This window comes from Colletotrichum navitas (assembly GCF_030913465.1).
Source record: "Colletotrichum navitas strain CBS 125086 chromosome Unknown LY79scaffold_117, whole genome shotgun sequence".
NCBI lineage: Eukaryota > Fungi > Ascomycota > Sordariomycetes > Glomerellales > Glomerellaceae > Colletotrichum > Colletotrichum navitas.
The window spans coordinates 74,895-97,495 of record NW_026850663.1 but is presented as its reverse complement, the minus strand read 5'-3'; the positions used below and the strand labels follow the sequence as shown (position 1 = coordinate 97,495).

Genomic DNA, 22,601 nt, shown 5'->3' with positions numbered 1-22,601 from the left:
CATGGGTAGACGCAGTATGCGTCTGGCGTTCTAAAATATATCGAGCTCAAGTGTGAGAGAGTGGAGGAGTCTGTGATGTTTTTTTCTTTGACACGGCGCTTCCCGCCCACTTCCCGGGGCGGGAGATAATACATCATGTCGATAGCGGGGAACAGATATCTTCAACATGGGGGGGAAAAACCCGAAAAAGAAAAAGAAGAAAGAAAAAAAAAAGACTGTCGTCGTTTTCGTAACGCTTGGTCGAGATTCAGACCATTGCGATTTGATTTGTCGACGCCAGATACTACCGAGAGATCAAACAGATGCATGACGGGGAAACAGAGCTCGAGCCAAGACAGGACGTGGTGGTTACCGTCGAGGGCCATCTGAGTTGGCGGCAGATGCCTTTTTGGGCATTTGGGTTTCCCTCTCTCATCATCATCTAACTCAGTCCCGTCCTTTCCCAAGAGAGAGTCGAGAGCGAGAGCTTGAAACAGCGTTGCTGGCGGACTATGCCGGCCAGTCGCAGCGTAGCGGAAGAGGGGAATGAGACATGCCATCTGAAGAACCATTCGCTGAACGGCCGGCGGGCATTCTCCTGTCCAGCGTGTGTTTGGTCTTCTGGTTTCGTGCGAGTGCCGTAGAGGGGGAACGCAGGCTACCAATCGGACGAAAACCCAAGGACGGTCGCAGGCTGACATGGTATGGTAGCCAGTCGTATGCATGGGGTGTAGAAGAGGGTTTTGTATAAGACTAAGCCGTCTCTTCCCTGCCCTCCTCTCCGTCCGTTCTGAGCTCTGCGGTCACCATATCCAGATCCCTTCTCTTCTTTTATTATTTCTTTCCTCACCGCGGCCGGACCGCCTTCTTCTCAACACCATCATCATCAGCGCTTAAACAGTTCCTCGTCGTCAACCGCCAACATGCAGCTTTCATTCCTCCTCATGCCCCTCCTGTCCCTCGCGGTCCTCGCCAAGGACCAACATGGAGGCGGCGGCCAAAACTCGACAGAGGCTCAGTGCAAGCGCTTCCTGAAGAACGAGAAGCTGGTGCAGCTTGCTGCCAACGCCACTCTCCTGGCCGAGATCACGAACAACAACGCCACGAGGATGGACTTTATCAAGAAGAAGGCGGCTGAGGTCCAGCCCCAGATCGACACGGCCAAGCAAAACGCAACCCTGATGGCGACTTGCGACCAGGTTCGCGCTGTTCAGCAAGAAAATGGACAGTGCCGCTTCATGAACCGTATGGACAAGTTGCAAAAGCTGGTTGCCAACGAGACTGCTCTGAACGAGGTCACAAAGAACAACGCCACCAAGGCCGAAAAGCTCAAGAGCTGGGCCCAACAGGGCCAGGCCAAGCTCACCGAATTGCAGGGCAACCAGACCCTTCTCCAGTACTGCGCGGCGATGACCACCAAGGGAGATTGCAAGCAGATGAACAAGCTGAAGTAAGTGCACATTCGAGGCCTTGTTAGTAACCCAGCAATGGACACCGGCTAACCGCGCCAACTTTCACAGCAAGCTCGTTGCTCTTTCAAAGAACGACACCGCCTTGAACGAGAAGTTCAACGGCAACACCACCAAGATCGAAAACTTCAAGGCCAAGGCCGCCAAGAAGGAGGCCAAGCTCAACGAGATGATGAACAACTCAACACTCATGAGCGTATGCAAGCAGCTCAAGGAAGGCAAGGACGGCAAGGACGGCAATGGTGGCAAGGCGGAAGGTACCAAGAACGGCATCGACAGCGGCGCCGCTGGTGTCAGAGCCGCTGGTGCTCTCAGCTTGGCTGCTATACTCAGCGTTGTTGTTGGCTTGTTGATGTAAAGTGGGTTTCATTACTGTGCTGGAGCTCGATTGCAGGGCGTTTTTGGTCGTTCGTCTGAAGCAACGACGTGGAAGCGACAGGTATCATTCGCTGCAATGATACATGGGCGTCTTGTACAAAGCCATAGTTGACAATTGCGGGATGACATCTTAGTGTTTCACTCATTCGAATGGCTCGGCGTGGAACTGACTCGCGTTAGCTCCACGTTAGACGAGCTATAAGTTATGATCATAGTTCATGAGTAATGAGTGGGATGGTTCAGGAGTAATTTGTTAGTAGAGCAAAGATGAATATCGAAATTTACTGTCGTTACCAGTTCATTTGTGTAACCCGACTCGCGTTCCGCCCTCTGGCTAAATTTGGATTGAACCTGGAGACTCCTGTGACTCTTCTAGTGTATCCATAAAATTTTTGCAACTCTCAGTACGGTAGCACTTATTGTTGTGAAAAATGGGGACTCCATCCCGAGTCTTTGGGGCTGCTCAAGTCTATAAATAGAAACGTAGGTCAAATCTAGCTCGCACTAAGGGACGACGCGTAACTCAAGTTGAGCAAGAAATACGAAAGCTCGTTGAACTGAAGTTAGTACTGCGAGCCAAAAGACAATGGGGTGGTGGAACTACCCACCAAGTAAAAAGAAGATTGAGCAGTCAACGTAGGGATTCTTGAAGAGAAGCATTCCAGGTCGGGAACCATAGGCAGGTGTTTCCATGCCTGGAAGTAACTGAAACTGTAAGCCACAGACCGAGATCCGTAAACCGGGAAACGACGTAAGACTCACTATTGCAAAAACAAAAATCCGTTTTGCCAAGCAGTTCGAATAGATCCGTTCGTATTCCATGATTTATCAAGACCAAGCCAGTCTAAATGTCAAAATCCTCAAGGGACACTTTGAGGAGGCCATTGTCGATATGAGTCCCACGAGTGGCGGCAGCAAGCCTCTGTTGCAAATCATAATGAAAAGACGCTTTCCGGTTGGGAGACCACGGAATAACTGGCGACCAGCGCGTGGGAGCTGCTTGCCGACGACCTCCATTTGCGTCAGCCCGTCCTTTCTGTCCTTTTACTCGGCTTCGGGGATTCCGGGACTTGGGTTTGCTGGGTCTTTGAGGGGACGGGGTGCGGGGTGGACGGTTGCTGAGTCCTTCTTGCTGGACGGCCGTCTCGGAATCAAAAGTTTGGTTGCGTGACTGTCGTGCAACCGGTGAAGTCCGCTGAGAAGAGGCGCGACGACAGCCGAATTCTTCGTCAATGATGTCGGTCATTGGCGCAAGCGGAGATTCCGGGGGCGTTGTCAATGGCGACCAGGACGGGCTTCGCATACTCGGAAGGTGCTTCTCTTCTGGACCATCCGAGTTTGTGCTGTGAAAATATTCAAATTGCGCCAAAGACTTCTCGTGTTTGTTCAAATCCAAGTTTCTAGGGGTATTTACTGGCTGGATGAGGTTGTCCTGCTGATCGCTGGATTGACTTCTCACAGTCACCGAGTGATTGCTCAAGGACGGCGCGGTCGATCGTGGCACAGAAGGCGTTCGATGGACTTGTCCGGTGAGCGCATCGGCATGGCTCTCCCGAGGCGGCATTGGTGCAGCTGATCGGCTGAAGACAGGAGTATTGTCTATCTCCAATGGCGGAGCAAATGGGTTTCTGAACGGGCTCGTCTGTTTGGCTGTTGAGGCTATACTAGGTGCCTCACATTGTGTTATGGACCGGTCGACCTGCTGAGCTGGAGGAGGGCATTGTTGAATCTGATTGTCGCTTGCCTGCTCATTATATTGCTGTCCTGACACATCCATGAGCGTCTTGATTCCCGGGAATGAACCTATGCCAGGCAAGTAGTGGACAGCATGACGATCTTTTTCTCCCGAGGAGTCACTTGACCGCATAACGGCAGTTTCAACCACCTCTGGAAACGTCATGATGTCCCTGACGTACCCCAGACCGGCTAAGGTAGGTATCGATGCGGCCGACTGGTTGGTGAGGCCGAAGGACCTTTGAGAGCATCAGTTTCCATTTATTCCTGACTGGTTGCTCACTCAACACAATGCTTAATTGTACTTACCTTTCCTTCCAGAGACGGAAGTCGAGTCGTGAGCGTTGGCGGAAAGATAAAGGGGAAAGAAAAGGAAAGGGAGGGTAAAGGATAAGCTAGGTATTTGTGTATGAAGGTCGGCGATGAAGGAAAAAGAAACAACTTCGGCGCAAGACTTCTGTTTTAGGCTGGGAGAAGGGAAAGTGCTTTCGAGGAAGTAGCGGTCGTTCAATTTACAAGGTACTCTGTATCGCCCTTGCCATATGTAGGTACTGGAGCAAAACAGGAACCTACCAGATCTGTTGCTGATGTACAGAGTCAATTGCAATGGCCGTAGGACGATGCGTCCGCCTTGAAACAACCCAATAAACAATTATGATGGCCGAATCTGGATTTACTGGACAAGCATTGCGGTTGGCTAAACCCGTTTTTGGAGAGAAGCACACAATAGCCGGGGCTAGGAACTGAGAAGCCATCGAAGTACCATACTTCCGGATACTACCATGATAATATGGTTGTTTGAACCCCAATCCCAAGAGAAGTGTCTTTGTAATATACACTATTTGATACACTAGCGTTTGGCAGGTGTTACGCTGGGATACTACCCCCTAATATCGCACCCGTTGATAGTATACAGCAACACTGATCCAAACCTACTCGAATCCTTTTAGGGATCGATAATGGAAAACACGAGGTCCCCAGCTATTGATGGTCCCCAGACATCGCCTAAGCTGTCTGGTCTGTTGCCGTCGTCGTCTTCGTCTCTGACGACTTTGCCGAAACCACTGACCGCTGTGACTGCAGGCTTAGACCGAGAACCTTCTACGGTGATAGTCAACAGCTTGAGGCAACTGCCACCCGCAGTGGGTATCAGGATGCTTTTCCCGTCCTCGTGCTCAAAGAAAGGGGTGCAGCAGGCCATCCACGACTCGCGGTCCTGCGCTTTCTCTTCCGGCTGCCAGACCCAGGAAATCATCTCAACGTCTTGGTCCTCCCCGGGATAATCCTCGGCAGGAAGCTCACCCCTCTTGCGGAGGGAGCGTCGTCGGCAGTACTGGTTGATCCGGTCGGAACGCTCGACAACCTCGGCGTCGCCAAACTTGAGCCTCATGATTTTCCGGCTGCCGTGGTGGTACGCCGAGCACCAAACTGGCCCCAGCACGCGCTGACGCAACACGACGTCGTCGGCGGCCCATTTGGGCCAGTTCATTTGGCGGTCGTGGTTCGTCACCTTAGGCGCGTGGCTGAGCTGCTTCCGTTCCTCTTCGTTGGGCTGCCAGCCGACGTCTTTCACTGGGGGAATGTGCAGTCCCTTCCGCAGGCCGTCGACGAGCATCTCGGCGGCGAGCGGGGTTACGATGTCGTGCAAGCGTTGCGTGGTGCAGTCCGCTGGGACCGGAATGCCGGGGAGTGGCGTCTGGGAGAGAACGGTGCCGTGGTCGAATGCGTTATGGTGGAGGGTTTGGAGGGTTATGCCCGTGTGGGTACGACGCTGGAGGAGGGTGTGTTGAAGTGGCGCAGGGCCGCGGAAGCTGAGAGAGTGGTGTCAGTTATGATACGTTCAGGGGACGATATCACAGTTCATTTACTCTGGGAGAAGGGACGGATGGACGTTGAGTCCACCGTATTTGGCCAAGTTCAGTAGTCGTGGCGGCACGAAGAGGCCAAAGGAGACAGCGACAATGAGGTTAATGTCGTTACGTGGCTACATGTATCAGTACAAATGTAAGTGGTTTGAGATGTAGGTCAAGGTACCTGCCACCCGGTAAATGTGTCCCTCTCATGGATAGGCAACTCAAGCTTCTCAGCTAGTTTCTTCAATGGCACTAGGTATATATTGTCAGCTCAAGGTCCACCACTCGTTCCTGCTGACGAAGGGGGAAATGAGTGTCGAGACACATACCCTCGCGGATCTTCTTCATCCCTCTTCCCGACAGCTTGCCCGGTCGAACGACAACGTCGAGCGACTCGATGAGCCCGGGGTTCCGCTCCTTCTCTGCGTTGAGCGCGTCCAACGCCGCGCAGCTGAAGTCGTCGGAGCCGCAGAAGAGGATCCGGAGCGGGTCCGAGACGCCGGGGCCGGCGGCGGCCGAATAGGGCCGCAGACCCGGCCGGCAAGTCAGGCCCGCGGACGCCCGCGCGAAGGCGGCCGGTCGGAGGGTCAGCCACGTCATGATGTCGAGAGTCCCAAGGAGTTTGCTGATGACATTGCCCTTGCGCACAATGGATCTTGAATGTTCGAGTTGGGGAACTTTCGGTTGACGTTCAGATCGCTGGCGGCAGCTTGCAGCTGCGCGCGCCGGCTGACGCGAGATGACTTGTTGAGATTTGTGGGACGGCACGTCGCTTTGGCGAATAATCTCACTGGAATAAGTAACAATACGAGATTCCGATATTCTTCATACAACTATCCGCTTTATGCAGTAATCGGTGCTCTCTAGAAGAAACGAAGGGAACAATCATGACAGCTAAGGATTGCTATGCAATGTATACACCGACTGTAGTAATGGGTGCATAACAAGAGTTCAAACGTACTTGTTCCCACTTGTTCCAGTCCAAATCCAGGGCGTGGATGCTCCCAGTTGCAGCTTGCGAGTGTCGGGTCGTCAATCAGCTTTCACCGAATTTATTGGAACTGGGGTGTTCGTGTATTCCAAAAAGTCGTCATCTACAAGAGAGCCCAGTCGCACGCGACAACCCATCGTGATCCATCAAGATCAACTTCCCACGCGGGCTGCGAGACTGCGACCGTACTTCCCACAGTGACCGCAACTTTCTGACCTAATCCTGTCAGCCTCCCCTCGCCGGCCAGCATCAGCCGCGCGGCGATCTCTTCGCTTGCCTCCCCGTCTCCCACGACTCTCCGGCCCTTGACGAGGTACATCCTGTTCCCAGCTCGCAGCTCGTCAATGACGATGTTCATGACCAGATTTTCCGGTCTGTCGCCGCCAGTCCAGCCCCTGACTTCCGCAAGCCAGCTCTGTAATTCTGCCGCGAGTCCTCCGGCGACGTACTTTGCTCCGCGTCTCTGCGGTGAGAATGCCTCTGGTAAGCCCTCTTGACGGGAGGTTTCGGCATCCGAGACTTTAAAGCGAGGTGCTCGACGAAAAGTTGGCTGCGTTTTCGGCATGTCCCCCTCGTGGCGGTCGGGAATGCGCAAGTCTTCCTCTCCCATATGCGGCGCATCGAGATCGGACTGGTATTCGTCCTCGAGGTCGGGAAGTTTTTCGTTCTCGTTCCAATTTTCATTATTTTTCATAACGAGAGCATCATAGTGACTCATGACCACGTCCTCCTGGGCGTCATGGTGCCAACTCGGCACAGGCGAGATCGATATCCGCCTCCTCTTTGGCGTTCTCTCTTCGATATCGCTGTGCAACACGCTAGAGGGCTCAGATTCGATCTCTATCGAATCATTTGCTACGAAGGTAGCCTGTGGTAGGTAGGCCCCCTCTTGCTCATGCTGTGAGTCGCTCTCGTTATCCGAGTCGATCTCGATCCTGTCATGTCGTTGGGTCCCAGTCGCCAATACTGGTCGCGTCGCAGAGACGGGAGTGTCCGTCGGGGAACTTTCCAGGGCATCGTGAATAGGGTCCCTATTTCTAGACGGGCGCAAAGTCCCTGGAAAAACAGGCGTGGCGGGCGGTCGCTGTGTTGCCGACGGAGAGGCGAAGCGCGGTGTGGTCTGGAAGCGTTGGCTGCCAGCGAAGACTGGAGGTCCGCTGCCAGGGGTTTGCTGTTGCGATGCCTGCGGTCGCTTGGATAAGAGGAATCGGCGAGGCGTAGGTGTCTGTTGAGAAAATGAAGTCAGCAATAGGATCATGGAATAAGGGATGGCAGCACATACAGAAGGTGGTGGTTGCGTCATGGAGGTCAGCCAAAAGGACCGCGTCTTCGTCGTAGGTTTTTTGAGGCGGGCAGAGTTGCGTTCATCGCGCAGGCTGCTCTACGGATGCGCGCAATCAGGCAAAGCGATACTGTTGATGGTAGAGTGGGTGTAGAAGCAGCACTGCTGACGATGACAATCGGATTGTCAGTCGCGTCGAGCGCATGGAGTCGCGTTAAGCACTACCGGTATGTACAAGCGTCATGGCCGAGAACGGTAGGTGGGGTGGGCCATCGATCTGCTACATGCATAACCCCCATAAGCGGACATTCCCCGACGACACTTATATCCAGAGGAAGCGAGCGTCGCTTCTCAGGATGGCATAACCCCTTTACTTTGTCTTGTTTTCGCAACAGAATGTTCGATTTGAATTTGATCTGGGGGATCGAAGCTTGCAAATGGAGCAGGCTTTCTTCTTAGGGTCCCATACCACCTTAATCGATGACTGATCGTGTGAATTATCTACTTAAGTTAGAATGCTGCATGCAATCTCAAGCTTTATAACACTATGATTCGTGAACAGCAAGTAATTGTACGGAAGTAAAAATATCTGCACAATCTCGTTGGATATATGAAGATGGCGATGGAATTCAACCTTCATTATTATAGAATCCATTAGAGGCCCTCGAATTCCTCTCAATCTCAAATTGGATCCGCGCTACAGCGCTCAAAGTCGTTCCCGATGTGCTATCTGGCACATAATATATTTATCTAACCATGAAAGAAACTAAAGCTGGGGACAACCTGCGCTCTGCGGCTCATCCAGCGGTCGGAGGTCGCGAACCATTGATATGAATCTGCTTGCTCTCCCAGCCTACAAAACTCAGTTGGGAGGAGGCAATATCTGGATGGTGCCCAAGGTCAGTTCTATCTGTCTTCATAAAATTTCATATACGTGCTCGATAATATCATTCAGACAGTGCGTGTTGCTTGTTCCAGCCTCGGCTTGTTTTGTCAACATCTAAAATGAATATTAGCGACCAACCATACTGCAGGTTGGTAGCAGGGTGTCCGGTTCAAATTTGAAAGGTACGGTTCCTTTCAGTCGAGCTGCTCAAATGTTCAACTCTGTTGGAACTGTTTTAATATCGTCATCTTGGTGTGTATTTTCAGAGATTTCATTCAAACTGTTTCGGCCAACCGAGTTCTTTTTACAAGACAAGACCCGTCTCGTCCTTGTCCGCGACCCATGGCTAAACTTGAGACATAAGTCCACCATTCAAAGATCTGCTCGCCATGAAACCTGGCTGGTTGCTTCAGATAACGGCCGAGTTTTATCCCCCCTTTTGGTTGCAATCCAATCACATTACCTTTATGAGAGAGACTATCATCACGGATCTGGTTTTAAGCGAACCTGCGTTTCCTCTGCAACTCCCTCGTTATGCGACGCATGTTTGTCAATATATGACCCTCCGAGAGACCATTGCCCGCCAGGAGTAAGAGAGAACACAGCCTGGTCCCTTCACTGTTCAGGCATTGGCAGCCATGGCGCACATCCACGCTTTCTCCAGGTATTATCTTATGATAGGAACGCGCCACAAAGCGGCCCGTTGGACGGGAGAGAGCGTACATGGGATATAACCCGACCATCAGGCAACAGTGTCCTATTTACCATATCCCGAAGTAGTGGGATAAATGGACCGCCGCAAAAGGATCGCACACCATGAACGCTTCCCAGGCCGTCTCGTATCCTACACCGATCGCGTGACACAGCCCACCCCCCAGGCGCAAGCCACATGGCAGAAAACATCCCGAATCTCGGCCGACCACGGCGCGGGCTTTGGTTGCGGGTAATGTTTACGCGGCTATGTGGCGGCCCCTTGCAGGACCTCAGATACCGTGGAACGGCGTGATGTATCGGGGAGTATTAACCCATCACGCCCCCCACCCCCTCTCTCGCGTAACGTACAACGGACTGGTACTGTGCGACTGGACGGTCAGCACCCGCCGGCCAGAGATGCAGCTGGGCCTCGAGGTCTCGCATCAGGGACAAATTATAGATCTATTTTGCATCTGGTCTTTAAGCCGTTCTATATAACGTCTCCTCGCCGTAACCCGACACCCTTTCCTCCATGAACAAACGCCGGAGGGACCATACTGTTACGACGAACGGGGACCGAATCGCTCAAGCCCTCTTCTTCTCATCCCACTTCCTCACGATATCCCCAATCAGATCCTTCCCCGCCTCCGCCCCCTCCACTCTCAACCTCTCCGCCTCGAGCCGCCCCTGCCTCACCCTGGCCTCGGCCTCTCGCCCATCGCCCGCGCGCACGCGACCTCCAGGCGCCGCAGCGTGGTGCCCGCGAACCCCGCGGCGAGGTTTAGCAGGGCCAGAAGCGTCCTGACGACCGCCAGAGGCACCTCCAGCGCCGCCCTCAACGCGCCCCGTCCCGTCCGCGCGAGGACCGGCGGCCGCAAGACGCCCGACGCGAGCTCGACCAGGGGTGCGGCGACGAGGAAGCTGAGCATCTGCACGTACGTATAGGTCCGCGGCTTGGTCGCATAGAGTTTCGGCTCGCACGGTGGCGCGAGCTTGTACAAGATGAAGTCGAGGAGGTTGAAGAGGCCGGACGCCACGAAGGCGAGGATCGTCAGGGCAGCTTTCGAGGGGGGGGGGGACCCGGTCGTTAGCCTAGTGTTGATAATGGACGGCCCGCGCAACTCACCTCTCAGTATGTGAAGTCCCAGCTTTCCCCAGTGCCCTCCTTCCGCACCCTCCACAACACTCCCAAGTGCTTGCCCGATCCCCAAAACCAGCCCCGTGACCGGGTCTCCAGGACTGACCAGGTCGGGCCACTTGACGAGGTTCAATGCCCTCAGATCCTCCCCTTTCACCCTCCCGTTTTCGACAAGAACATGCGCCGCGACAGCGGATAGCTGCTGCCCACCCGGCGTTCTCCAGATCGCGGGCCGCCCATCGTAGACGGCGCATCTTCCCTCCCTTTCGTACACCCCCAGCGTCTCCACGATCTGTTCGAGGCAGACCTCCTCACCGGGCCTCTCCCCCTTCAGCCCCTCCGCAAACCGCTCCGCCGCCGCGGCGTACTCGGGCTTCAGCAGCTCCCTCAGCCGCTCCTCAAACTTCTCCCCCGTCATCTCCGCGATCCCGAACCCGGACTCGGGCCCGCACCCGGCGACGGGCACCACGAGCGCCGGCCGGCCACTCCGCAGCGCCATCGCCGTGGTGCCGCTGCCGCCGTGGCACACGACGGCCCAGACCCGCGGGAACAGCCACGCGTGCGGCGCCTCGTCGACGATGCAGACGTGCTCTAGCCCCTGTCCCGCCTCGTCCTCGTCCAAGTTCGCCCACCCCTTGCATACGACGGCCCGGATGCCCGCTCGCGCCACCACCTCGAAGATCTCCACAAACACCCCCTTGCGCGTTCGCGAACGACATGCTCCCGAAGCCGATGTACACCGGCGGTGTCTCCTCGGCCGCCACCAACCGCGCCAGCGCCTCGGGCGGCGCGCAGCCCGGCGCGCGGTCGAACACGAACCCCGAGATGTGCACGTTTTCAGGCCAGTCCGTCGGCTTCGGGAGCAGGCGCGGCGACCAGAGGTACGTGCAGGGGACGCCCACCCGGTTGTACTGGCTCGGTCACCAGGCGGGGGACATGACCTCGAGGCTCGCGACGTTGACCCGGACGTCGTTGACGACGGACTTCATCGCCTGAAGGAATCTGTCCCCTGCGGTCAGCTTCTGTGTCGTTTCGTTTGCCCCTCTCCACCCCCCGCTCTGTGTGCCGCGAGAATTGCGGATGAGAGAGAAAGGCGAAAAAGGACTCACAACACATCCGTGAACCACCACGAAATGACGTTCTTCACACGGGTCGGCTTCTTCAGCGCCCAGCCCGCCTGCGAATGAGGGATCTCCTTGGAGTTAGATTCTCGGGTTCATCCCGAAGATGTGCAGCGGCACCCCCCCCCAGCCTCGCCGCCATCGACGTTTGGTTGTAGACGTGCATCGTTGACATGACCAAGTCCGCTATGAACGCATCCCCCTCGCCCTCTTCGCCATCGGGGTTCGCGTCGCCAACGCGAGCCCCCCACTACCTCTCACCCATGTCCCGGAAGTCAGACCTGATCGTCGGCACAAGCTTATTCAGCTCCTCGCGCGGCAGCAGCCGCCTCTCCATCATGGTCTTGATATCCGTCCTGCCGATCGAGCAGAACCCGACGCCCGCAGCCTCGACGGCGTCCCGGTACGGCGGGTGACTCATGATGCGCACGCGGTGGCCGTGGCGCCGCTGGAGCAGCTTGGCGACCGCTAGCGAAGGCTGGAGGTCGCCGCGCGAGCCCATGAAGAGAATGACGATGTTGAGGCGCATCTGGACCGCCGTCTCGGCGAAAGCAGGGATATGTCTGCACACTACGGTCGTGGTATCGGACGACGTCATTCACGAAAAGACAGGTCGGGCGGATGCACCTGCAAGTTTATGCCAATCTCGCACCACATCCACATTGTTGCTATGCCTTCAATGTATGATTAATCTATGGGATCAGCCTCCTGTACACCAAAGTCTTACGTGAGACGCTATTCCTGCTGGTCTCCAATGAATAAGCAAGTAAAGGACTATAAAGGGGTTAGGCTGAATGAGGGAACCCTGCGACGTATCATATACGAATCGATTGAGTCCAAGGTGGTTCGGTTCCGAAAGGAGCGAAGACGAAGGGGCAAGAAACCGAAGAAAAAAATAAAATAAAAAAAGCTCAGGAACCCTGTCAACACGTCGCGCACATTCTCGCCTATTCATCGCCGGAATTCGATCGCCTCGCCGCTCCATCATGATAGCAGATCTCGGCGTCGGAAAAAGCGGACCATTAGTCCCGGGGCCGCGGAGACCCGCCGACCTGGCCGTCGGGCAGCTCTCGGCATCCCGTGGTCGCCAAAAGAGAACAAAAAAAGAAAAGAAAAGAAAAGGAAGTGGTCATGTCATCTCTTACTCGGATTTGCCACCCTTTCACTCCACGGGCTAAGCTGCCACTGTCGTCGCACAAGGAATAACCACTTTTTTCTTTCTTTCTTTTTTTTCGCCTCTTGAACACAAAAGGTTCAAAGTTCAGACCAACATCAGAGGCGCCATGACCTTGATCGGCCAGACCTCCGATGCGAGGGATAAGGTCGAGCGCACAGGTTTTAGAGTGTGCGATCAGACTCACCCTTCTTCTTCTTCTCCCATCCTGCATCTCTGTTGAGCCCGACGCTCTCAATTATTCGGTTTCGTCATCAGACGATGCCGCATACAAGAGCTTGACTCGGTATGGGAAAGTAACAAAAGACCGATGGAGACCTGACTGCAGTTGTCCACGGTGTCTGAAGCCCTCGGCCGGTTGCCGCAAAGGGCAATGGCAATAAAGAAAGTCTGCTGGTCTGGTGGCAGATTGGAACCGCCCAAGGACCGTTGTTAGCCACGGACGGCAACGCTACGACACCCCAAAAGCCTGACTCAACTAGGAAAAGTCGACGACGTTGTTGTCTCAAGCGGTTGAAATCTGTCTAGAAGGCTCAGCGACGAAGCCGCAACTTCCAGAATGCGACATGGAATGCAACAAACGGCGTTGCCGAGGCAGACATACTGCACACGGGCCCTCAAGGGAAGCCCGAAATCCTCTGCACTCGACAGCTTCGATTGTCTCAAGGCGTAGAAGTAAATTGGAGGATCTTGTGGACAATGAGATAGCGACCCAGCCTGGCCGACAGCGGTCCGGCAGATCAGGTTTGCAGGCCCACGTACTAGTCTACGGTTCATCACCATGGACGGTCGTCTGACTCGCGAATATGTGGATACGTTGGCGGTTGGGGGCCGCATGCCACGCCGACTGACGTAGAAGAAGGCGGCAAAACTTGAGTTGATCATTGTGTCATACATGAAGAGGATGGGGCAGAAACCGAACACGCACCATGCCGTGGCCGTCAGCCTCAATGATTTCTGAGGCCACCAAACACTATTGTTTTATGGCTTGGTGATACGATCCAAAGCCTTGGAGAAGCGTCTCATGGCCGCTGGTGAAGAATCGGGCGCTTGCATTAAAGATGGCCAACTACGTAAACCGTTTTTTTCCCTTTTTTTCACAAGGCCATGCGCAACCAGACCAAGGTGGGTTAACCTTAATGCTAGCGGCCTCCCGCTGCAGGCACCTGACACGCCTCTGCCGACCGCTCGCACGTACTGGCGTGTATTGGGCCAACGCAATGCCTGCTGATTCGCGGCGGTGACGGGCTTGCTGTCGCTGAGCGTGCATGGCCCTACGCGGAATTTCGGACGGCGTCGGTCCACGTCGTTTGCAGCGTCGTAGTGGTAAGGAACAGGCCGGTGAAGAATGCTCCCCGTTCCCTCATCGTTCGAACTCATGGGCTACCAGAAAGATCCCCCGAGGCATGGATGGCTAGGAGGTGGAGCAGGACAGGGGGGGTGTGAAGCCCGTGCTGGCAAATGACAGCGACAAGTGGCAGAAGGGCTTGGGCGAGCGGCACTGGAGCTGGCCCCAAGTATTTCTTCGTATCATGAGGGTGTTAGTGCAAAGGGTGAAAGTTGAGATGAAACCATTGTAAACCACTCGAGACCGGGGTCCGAGGGTGCAGGCTCGTCAAGGTGTCGCCCAAGATGATCGGCGCAGGGATATCAGCCTGTGGCAGTCCTTGTCAGAGGATGTCCTAGGCTTGGTGGGCTGGCCCGCTGGCCGCCCAGAGAGGGCCTGGAGACAACTGTGTCTCGTTTCGCCCGTAGTCATGACGCACGCGCAGCATCGGGTCCGAGGCGATAAGTGGAGGGGTAGAGGGGCTGGAGGGAGTGATGAAGAGAAAACAACGACTAAGAAGGAAGCCGACGAATGTTAGGGGTTGACCAGCAGCATCCACTAAACAAGCCCGTCCGTCGGACGAAGACGTGCGTGTCGTCTGGACGGCGTTGATAGGTAGCGTCGTAGGGCAGCCGAGTGGGAAGCGGTCCAGAAATGCTGGTCGTGGGAAAGGGGAGGAGGATCCAAGGGGAGAAAAGCCGGTGTGTTGGGGCTGACGGTTTACGGGTGCGCCCTGGAGCTAGGTAGCCAGGCCTTAGCGACCCAAGCTTCCGCGAGCCGTGTTTGCGTCACATCCCTCTCCGTCAACTCATCTTTGTCGCGGAAGCCAAGCTCGAAGCACCTTAGCTGCTACCCACACTACCTTATTTGAGGCAGCGTGAAAGACGCCATGTGGTGGCTATCGTCCTTAGTAGATGGGTTCGCAACGTATATGATGGATGGCTGTGCTCATCGACTCTTGTCAGCGAGGCAAGCATTTCTATCAGAAGAAGAAGGAAAGAAGGACAGAAAGAAAGAAAAGGTCAGAACAAACCGGCGCGAGGGCCAATCTACCTAGTCGTTGGCTGGTTGGAGCGATCTCCCGCAAGTCAGCGAACAGCTGGCTAGCGTGCATCTGCAAATTGCCGAAGCCGAATACTGGGCGATGCGATGACACTCTGCTGCAGCAGCGGGCAATAAGCAGCGGGACGCGGCGAAAGGACCTTTTCTCGTGTCAAACACAGCACGAAGCTTGAGCGTCAAGCCAGGTGGGTAGGTAGGTAGGTAGGTAGTCAGTCAGTCAGTCAGTCAGCCAGTGGCGTGTTCCCGACGGTCTCGCATTGCCGCATCGCCGCATCGCCGCATGCATCGAGGGACAGTCAGTTATGACTTGGATACCCCGTCTTCGTCTTCGTCTTGGATAGGTAGTGTACTCGTGTACATGTACTTTAGTCGTCGGATTTGGTCCTGTCTCTTGACGGTCCACCTCTGAGAATCCAGACTCCAGAATCCAGATGCGGTGGGCGTGGTGGGGTTTGCCTCCGTCTCGCGGACCTCGCAGATTGGGTTTTCTCTCTTCCCCTTTCGTCCAGTGTCCGGCGGCCAGATGCTAAGGTTATCCGCTGCAAGTGGCACGAGTTTTGAGCAAGACGAGAGACAGACAGCGCAGGGGGGACGGATGAAAGACCGCGCCGGGAGCTGGGGGGGCCGTTGGAGATGTTCCTGAGTCTCTTGGCCCAACGTTCCATTCCCGTCTCCAATGACAAGAGGAGTGGACATCAGCTGAAACATCTGCAATGCAGCTTCCTGAAGTGAGGTGGGTGGGGCAAGCAAGTCTCGGACCCCTCCCCCTCCTTCCTTCCACAGCCAAACCCAGAACCCACACCTTTTTGACCTCGTTTGCGTCCACACGGCAGGTGCGTCCGCCGTCCACCGTCCACCGTCCATCTCCGTCCGTCCTTGCGTTGGAGGTAAGAGAGGGTAGGGTGCCTACCTACCTAGGTACTATAGGTAAGAGAGAATGAGGAAGGAGAGGAGAGGAGAGGAGAGGAGAGGAGAGGAAAGGAAAGGAAAGGAAAGGAAAGGAAGGGGAAAAAAAAAAAAAGAAATGAAAGAGACGTACTGCCTGCCCATCTACACAGAACGAACGGCTCTGGGATTCCGGGCCTTAGTTCTCAGGTATCCATCCGCCTTGGGGACACTCCCGACTCCTCTTTCCCACCCTCGCCATTCTCGCCCTTTGGTGACCCTAGCTACCTGCATGGTTTACTACACGTACCTAGTGTACGTACTTGGCACACGTAGGCACCTAGGTAGGTAGGTAGGCTGGTGGAACATAGCCGGCGGGCAAGGCCAGTTATGGGTGCGTATAAAACGCGCCTAGCGTGCCCGATGATGTGCCGTGTTGCGAGGGAGGGGATGCGATTCTGGAGAGAGCGAATAATTCGACCCATGTCTGGATGGGATGGTTGAAGATGGGACAGAAGCCATACTAGCTTGTTTTATAGCGAGGGAGGTGCCCTGTACGCAATAGGATGATCTCTGGCCATTGTATAGTAATCGAGCGAGCCGTTCGTGCCTTTCCTTGTCTTGAGCGAGGCGAGGTAGCAACTGTCGCCGGCTTGCTTCATGTTACCTTCGCTAAAGAGGCTGGATCACCTCCTCTAACATGCCAAAGGTGAGAGCGGTACTCGTATTTTTTTCTCGCTAGTTGGCAAGTCCGGCATGTACTCTCCCAACGTTGAACATGCCTACCTCACCTTACCTTAGATATGTAGGTGGGTTGGTAGGTAGGCACAATAAATACCCCCCCTGTATCCGTACGTACGATGCCTTCATGTCCAATGTACCTACCGGGCTTACATAGGTAGGTATCTGCTTAGATAGTGGTTGCATGTGCCACACTGTACTCCGTAACCCGAGGTCAATTACCCCGTCGACAAGAATAGGACATCCCCCATCCCAGCCCCGGTCCGCTACCGCAGAGAAGTCCTACATACTTCGTAGGTAGGTACATAGTAATTAGTGCATTCGTACCCGGCAGGCTTAGTACCTAGGTAGTATCCGTACGTCCACGTCGAATTCCCAGAGATGCGAAAAGCCACCTTCCAGGCGCAAGATAAAGACTCGTCCACATAATACCTAATCACCACTCCCAAGTGATTTCAGCAGCTACAACAGTGTGTGTATGTATGTATGTGTACGGAATGGAGACGATGGGTGGCGGGACAGTCGCGCCGGGTCACGGAAGGGGGCGTCTCGTCATCCCACAACCGGCCCCAAGTAAAGGGTTGGCCCCGGCAAGTCCAGCAACTCACCTGCGGGAATGCCGCGGGAGAAGATCCCTTCCCACCCATCCAATCTGGTCCGATCCTGGTCGTGACGCGACTTATCCTCATCCAACCCCATCATCTACACTGCCTACCTACACAAGTACATGGCAGGCATCGTAATGGTTCCATCCTGTTGCACTCAAGCCATCAGTCCGCCCGCGGCGATACCTGAACCCGGATCAGCGCCAACACCGCCGCCATGACTTATTCCTTCCTTCGTCGTCTTTTTATTTTGCAGCAGCCGACACCAGCACGAGCACAAGCACAAGCATAAGCATCCGGACCTGGGCCTGCCTGGGCCAGGAGGCTGTCAGCTGTCATAAACATTACTTAACGTAACGTAGGTAACATACCACCTACCTGCACACCGGGTACGAGCTGCGCTGGATGGATCCGAGTCTGAACTTCACCCTCATGCACCCTGATGCGGAGTCTATCCGATTCCCTGGAGCCCCCGTCACCCGTCAACTCATCTTTCAACCTCCTTTGCATCCGACGGTACCTTACACACTACAACCGCGGAAAGGAATCCTTGGTGGATCAGGAGCGGAGCATCCATCCATCCTTCTAAACTGAGGTGGGAGGTATGAATACTCACAACACGAACCCTTCCCCCTCCGCATGTGCCGGTATACAACTACCTAGGGTGGTCTCCCGTGTATGATGCGCAGATTAGCCCAGCTCTTCTACCGACTTCCCAACATATCTCGGGCTACTTCTAACACATCCTTGTGATTTTCTTGGACCTTGTTCGAAGGGGCGGGGGCCCACCCTCCCCTCCTTTGTCCCTCTCCAGCTCAACCCTACACCTCGGAGGCAAGCTGACTGACTACAGAACTCCGCAGCCATGATCCTTCACAGTCGACGCAAATGTGACGCCGTCGACCAGTTGTACCATCCTCCCATCCATGATCCCATGCTGCTCATCACCCTTTCCACGAATCTTGATATCTCGGCTTGCAGCAGCCCCGTCTTGAAACGTAGAGTCAGATTTGCAAAAGCCAATCGCAATCGGCGCAGTCGCCGCCCCCCCTCCTCCCCTCGGCATACCCGCCACGGGTTGTCCGCCAGCTATGTATCGAGATGGTCCAACTTATTCCATGCTCTGGGCTGCCGCTATCCAACTCCATGCAGCGCCGGTCCTTGCGGCAGCCATACGGTGTCTTCGTACTCTGTGATGCCCTGCATCACATCAGCCCGCACCGCGCTGGTCTCAAACCCCCCCCTTTGTTCCCATGCCGCCCCATCTATTCTCCCCTGTGATAGAGACCTTATTCGCTGTCCCTCATCATCGCTCGAGGGGCGTGGCTGCGGCATTCGGGTGTATGCTGCGTAAAGGGAAACAAAAGAAAGGGATGGAACAGCGGGATCTGCCACTGGTCCATCCTTGCCGGGATAGCGATGGGGATAGGTATGTTTGCACGTTATATCGTGTGCTGGATGACTTCGTCTCATCTGGTGTGTGGGCGGGTAGGTAGGTAGTCAGCATCGCTGTATCACCCATAGGGGCTATGATCCCTGCTGCTATCTGAATGCTGATGGCGGGGCTAGAGGAGCACACGATGGAGATATGCCGTCCCAAGGGATCTGAGCTGCCAAAGATCGACATCATGACCTGCTACAAAGGGAGGAGGCTGCTCCCGGGGCTGTGCTAAACAGTATCAACAGCATGTCGAAGGGGGAACGTTGGACTTCCGCGCCACCTAGGACGCTTATCCTAGACATTGACAGAAACGAGGCAGATGCACATGCGTTCCGCATGTGCAACTGTGACGAAAACCAGACGTCCGCCACCTGCAGTCAACAAGCGGCCGCCTAGGGTAATAGCATACTTGTAGTTCGTCTTGGATTGGACGACGAAGCAAATGGGACTGCCCGTCTCCCGCCAGTTCGTACACCTCATCCACTTGTGCACCCCGCCAAGGTGCGCTGTCTGTTGTCATGAGCCAGCCAGGAGTCTTGGGCTACTACACCACAAGCAATGATACAAGCCCCCTTCGCAAGCAGGGGCCGGAAACCATCATTTCGAAAAGAAAGAAAAAAGAAGGAAGAGAAGAATCCCATCCATGGAAACACCCACCCACGTACACGGACTCGGTGCCTCGTGTTGGGAAGTGGGATTGGGGAGGGGTGCAATTTCACAGACAGCGAGAGACGTTTTCTACGCCGAGAGCACGGACTGGCGTCGCATCTAGTGTCAGTTGAGTACGGATAGCTGAGACCAAACAGAGAGGGTTGCCAGGCAGTCAGTCAGTCCATCCATCTTCCAGGAAGATCAGCTAGGAGGGTTCGAATCCCCCCCCCCCCCCAAAAAAAAAAATCTCATCTCCGTCAGATTAGAGTCGGCCATTACCCTATCCCAAAGCATCGCGTGGCTGCAGCGCCGTTGAGCATGGCAACAGCAACACATGCACGAGGCACTCAAGAACAATGGCAACGAGGAAGCACTAGGCCGTTGGCAGAGTTTACCGCCCCTCCCGGTCACCTTGTGGCTTCTCTGGTGCGCCCAGCCATGTGGTTTTCTATCGGGCAACCCCCCCCCTTCTCTCCTCTGGCCGCTTGCATTCGTCCGTCTACCTAATAATACCGTCTCAACGGTATCATTCCAGTGCCGGCAATGCGATGGCGCCTTATCTGACGGCCCAGAAGAAGGAATAACCACATCGCAAACGGGAGACAGCGGGCGACATGGACAAAGCGATTGTACCCCGGCACTCGCCTCGGCATCTCCCGAGCGACAGAAGATTCACACTGCACATGCCCGTGGTCTGGTGTGGTGATTCAGCCCCCCCTTTCCCCATCACGGTCAGATACCAATCCGGTCAGAGATGGTGCGCCTGAGCCCTGTCCCCTCATTCACGGTCCACCCCATCACGGATCCCAGGCTCTTCAAACGGACCACTCCCTTGACAAGTTTCACGCCCAATCCCGGGTCTCAGCTCGCAGATCGATGGGGAGCCTGTGCCTCAGGGCCTCCGAATAGCAACCGACCCACCAGGCCAGTACCCATAGTGGTCGGCCCATCGCGCAACCGCGCTTGTTGTTCGCCGTGTCGCGTTCCTGCCGACCCGAAAAGCGTGCCAATGGCACGAACATGAGATAGATCTCGGCCGCCCTGCCACGGCTATATCACGGCTGTTATCGGCCTGGTTGGCTCAGTTATTTGAAAATCGAAGCCCTGCCTAGCCGTTTCCCCTGTGAAGATCATGGTTCAGACGGAGCGTCTGACGCCATAACCTACTTTTTGGTCTAATCTGATGCACAGCACAAGACCAGAGGGAATCAATCGCCCTACTAGGTAGTAGTCGCCGGTAACGAAGAGCGCGCTAAGCTGCCGCAGCAGGAGCAGGCATGGCCCTCCAAATTCGAAAACCACCTTGGACTACTGACGCTGAGCGCGACTCCAACCTGTGCCGTCTCTGGGTAGCATAAAGACGGGGGGGGGGAGCGGCTAAGGACAAACTGCAAGCGCAACACTAGCGGGACAAACATAGCATACCTACCTAGTTACTCTGTATGAAGGTAACATAGCATGGCATAGGATGGCACAGCACGGTACGGCATGGCATAGCACACGGCATGGCATACAGCACGGCACGGCATAGCACAACACAGTACTCCGTACCGGACAACAATGGCGCAGCAACGAGCAGAAAAGGCGAAAAAAGTGTCGCTCTCGCCCACACCCACTCACCCACACCCACACCTACACCTACCTAGGTAGACCTGCACCCCCCCCCCCCCCCCCCTCCCTGTGCCAGTTACACAAATCAACCCAAGACGCACTCTCCACACCCCCCCCCCTTGTCCCTCGACCAAGTGGACATGGACCCTCATCGAGGCCAGCGGCCAGTCGGGGGCTTTTTCCTCCCCACCGGCGCGCCCAAACCTACTGTGGGGAAGTCTAAACATCGACTACATCTCTTTCCCTTCAACGCATAATGCCCAGCATCCTTGCGTCGCCGCAAGTGGAAACTTTGACCAGATTCTCTAGCCCTCTCCCTCTCCTCTCTGCACACTCATCATGCGTGCTGGCTTCAGTTGCGAGCCTCTTCTCTGCCCCAATCTTTCTCTCCGATGCTTGCCCGCCGCTTTCGAGCTTTGCCCCAGTCTAGTCGCTGGGTGTGTGTGTTGGAATCGGAGCCCTGACCAAACAGAGCAGACAGTAGCACCAGCCGCACATCCGGGCTCGGTCCAGCCATCTGGTCGTCGTCCACCATGTGCCGTACCCTCTTCAAGCGTCTTTGACCTACCTACCTAGTCATGACCTGAGAGGCTGCTGCTGCCGCCTCTGTTCTGACCATCTCTACACCCTCCGCCCGGATTCCCAAACAGCTACCGTCTTCAATCCCTGCCGTCGCTTTTATGCCTTCTCTACACAGCCCTACTAGGTACTTGCTGTGTTCCCTGGGCCCCGGGCTTGTCCCCGTCCCTCGCTGACCATTCATCCTATCTTTTTTGTTTCCTTCTTTCTTGACCTTTCCCAAACGCTGGCCTTGGAACTCCTCCTTCTCACTTCCTCGCCGCCAATGGTGCAAGTCTGAAGCCCCCTCCCCCGATATCAGTTACAATCCGGTCCATATTGAGGTTGGATTGCGCATGTTTCTTGTCCATGGCATGATTGCACCAACGTTCCCGAAACGAAACTTTGACGAACCTCGCCGAGGTGGTCGCCGACCTTGAAGAGGACTGCTCGAGAAACGTACCGGCCGCCCCGTAGTTTCGTTCGTGCTCCTCTTGTCTCAGGGCAAGACGAGAAGCCGGAGGGAGACTGAGAGAGGGCTCGCTTTCGGGATAGCGATAATCTGGAAACGGCACTATCGTCCGGAAAACCACTCTGAAGGTCCCGATCAACGTCTCCCCAGCTGACACTGCCACCCATCACACCACCCCTTGATCGTACAGCTTTGGGATCTTAGCTCTATACCGGGGAGGAGGCGCTGTTTCCTCTGTTTCTCTCGGTTCGAGGTCGATCCGACATCTGCGAACTGCCAGGGCGTGTTCAAGCTAAGAGGTGTTAAAGCCTTTTCGGACGACCCTTCAAGTACACCACTGCCCGGCTTCAAGGTGTTTCGGCTGTTTCAATCCGCTTTTGGAACTGTCAGTGCGACTCTGAAACAGCGATCCCAACGATAGGTCTGATATTCTTATCGTTTGCTTCTTAACTTGTCATCGCCTCCTGTATTACCCCTTCCCCTTCCCTCCTTCCCCCCCCCGCCTGCCGGGCGCCACACACAAAAGCTTTGGGATCGCCCATCAACCTTA

At 55.2% G+C, this 22,601-nt stretch overlaps 10 protein-coding genes across 10 annotated transcripts; 2 read left to right on the top strand and 8 right to left on the bottom strand.

Annotated features, from left to right (window-relative positions):
• Nucleotides 1–76: 76 nt before the first annotated feature.
• LY79DRAFT_56681 (uncharacterized protein) lies at nt 77–803 on the bottom strand. Its single transcript, XM_060558855.1, has one exon. The coding sequence runs from the start codon at nt 702–704 to the stop codon at nt 162–164; it is 543 nt and encodes a 180-aa protein (XP_060408169.1). The 5' UTR covers nt 705–803; the 3' UTR covers nt 77–161.
• Nucleotides 804–923: 120 nt separating this feature from the next.
• On the top strand, nt 924–1,806 carry LY79DRAFT_527699 (uncharacterized protein; the record flags this gene model as incomplete). The annotated part of the gene is made up of 2 exons (XM_060555957.1): nt 924–1,429; nt 1,500–1,806. 2 exons carry the CDS (start codon nt 924–926, stop codon nt 1,804–1,806), a joined length of 813 nt encoding a protein of 270 aa, XP_060408168.1.
• A 560-nt stretch (nt 1,807–2,366) lies between these two features.
• Nucleotides 2,367–3,564, bottom strand: LY79DRAFT_56665 (uncharacterized protein; the record flags this gene model as incomplete). The annotated part of the gene is made up of 1 exon (XM_060558840.1): nt 2,367–3,564. A coding segment is annotated over one exon (894 nt), but the record flags the coding sequence as incomplete, so codon positions are not given.
• A 655-nt stretch (nt 3,565–4,219) lies between these two features.
• LY79DRAFT_570758 (formyl transferase) lies at nt 4,220–6,177 on the bottom strand. The gene is made up of 4 exons (XM_060559187.1): nt 5,743–6,177; nt 5,595–5,665; nt 5,429–5,544; nt 4,220–5,371 (listed from the first exon to the last, which is right to left on the bottom strand). Exons 1-4 carry the CDS (start codon nt 6,011–6,013, stop codon nt 4,507–4,509), a joined length of 1,323 nt encoding a protein of 440 aa, XP_060408166.1. The 5' UTR covers nt 6,014–6,177; the 3' UTR covers nt 4,220–4,506.
• Nucleotides 6,178–6,274: 97 nt separating this feature from the next.
• LY79DRAFT_643050 (uncharacterized protein) lies at nt 6,275–7,888 on the bottom strand. Its single transcript, XM_060562394.1, has 2 exons — nt 7,687–7,888; nt 6,275–7,629 (listed from the first exon to the last, which is right to left on the bottom strand). Exons 1-2 carry the CDS (start codon nt 7,705–7,707, stop codon nt 6,508–6,510), a joined length of 1,143 nt encoding a protein of 380 aa, XP_060408165.1. The 5' UTR covers nt 7,708–7,888; the 3' UTR covers nt 6,275–6,507.
• A 1,766-nt stretch (nt 7,889–9,654) lies between these two features.
• Nucleotides 9,655–10,969, bottom strand: LY79DRAFT_570754 (uncharacterized protein). The gene is made up of 2 exons (XM_060559186.1): nt 10,392–10,969; nt 9,655–10,325 (listed from the first exon to the last, which is right to left on the bottom strand). The coding sequence occupies exons 1-2, from the start codon at nt 10,900–10,902 to the stop codon at nt 9,958–9,960; spliced, it is 879 nt and encodes a 292-aa protein (XP_060408164.1). The 5' UTR covers nt 10,903–10,969; the 3' UTR covers nt 9,655–9,957.
• A 271-nt stretch (nt 10,970–11,240) lies between these two features.
• LY79DRAFT_584354 (uncharacterized protein) lies at nt 11,241–12,053 on the bottom strand (the record flags this gene model as incomplete). The annotated part of the gene is made up of 2 exons (XM_060560395.1): nt 11,241–11,412; nt 11,779–12,053. 2 exons carry the CDS (start codon nt 12,051–12,053, stop codon nt 11,241–11,243), a joined length of 447 nt encoding a protein of 148 aa, XP_060408163.1.
• A 764-nt stretch (nt 12,054–12,817) lies between these two features.
• LY79DRAFT_56474 (uncharacterized protein) lies at nt 12,818–13,681 on the bottom strand. The gene is made up of 2 exons (XM_060558688.1): nt 13,178–13,681; nt 12,818–13,096 (listed from the first exon to the last, which is right to left on the bottom strand). The coding sequence occupies exons 1-2, from the start codon at nt 13,593–13,595 to the stop codon at nt 12,933–12,935; spliced, it is 582 nt and encodes a 193-aa protein (XP_060408162.1). The 5' UTR covers nt 13,596–13,681; the 3' UTR covers nt 12,818–12,932.
• Nucleotides 13,682–15,046: 1,365 nt separating this feature from the next.
• Nucleotides 15,047–16,094, bottom strand: LY79DRAFT_570748 (uncharacterized protein). Its single transcript, XM_060559185.1, has one exon. The coding sequence runs from the start codon at nt 15,949–15,951 to the stop codon at nt 15,388–15,390; it is 564 nt and encodes a 187-aa protein (XP_060408161.1). The 5' UTR covers nt 15,952–16,094; the 3' UTR covers nt 15,047–15,387.
• A 1,912-nt stretch (nt 16,095–18,006) lies between these two features.
• On the top strand, nt 18,007–19,045 carry LY79DRAFT_56520 (uncharacterized protein). Its single transcript, XM_060558719.1, has 2 exons — nt 18,007–18,747; nt 18,888–19,045. Exon 1 carries the CDS (start codon nt 18,184–18,186, stop codon nt 18,670–18,672), a length of 489 nt encoding a protein of 162 aa, XP_060408160.1. The 5' UTR covers nt 18,007–18,183; the 3' UTR covers nt 18,673–18,747; nt 18,888–19,045.
• Nucleotides 19,046–22,601: the final 3,556 nt, after the last annotated feature.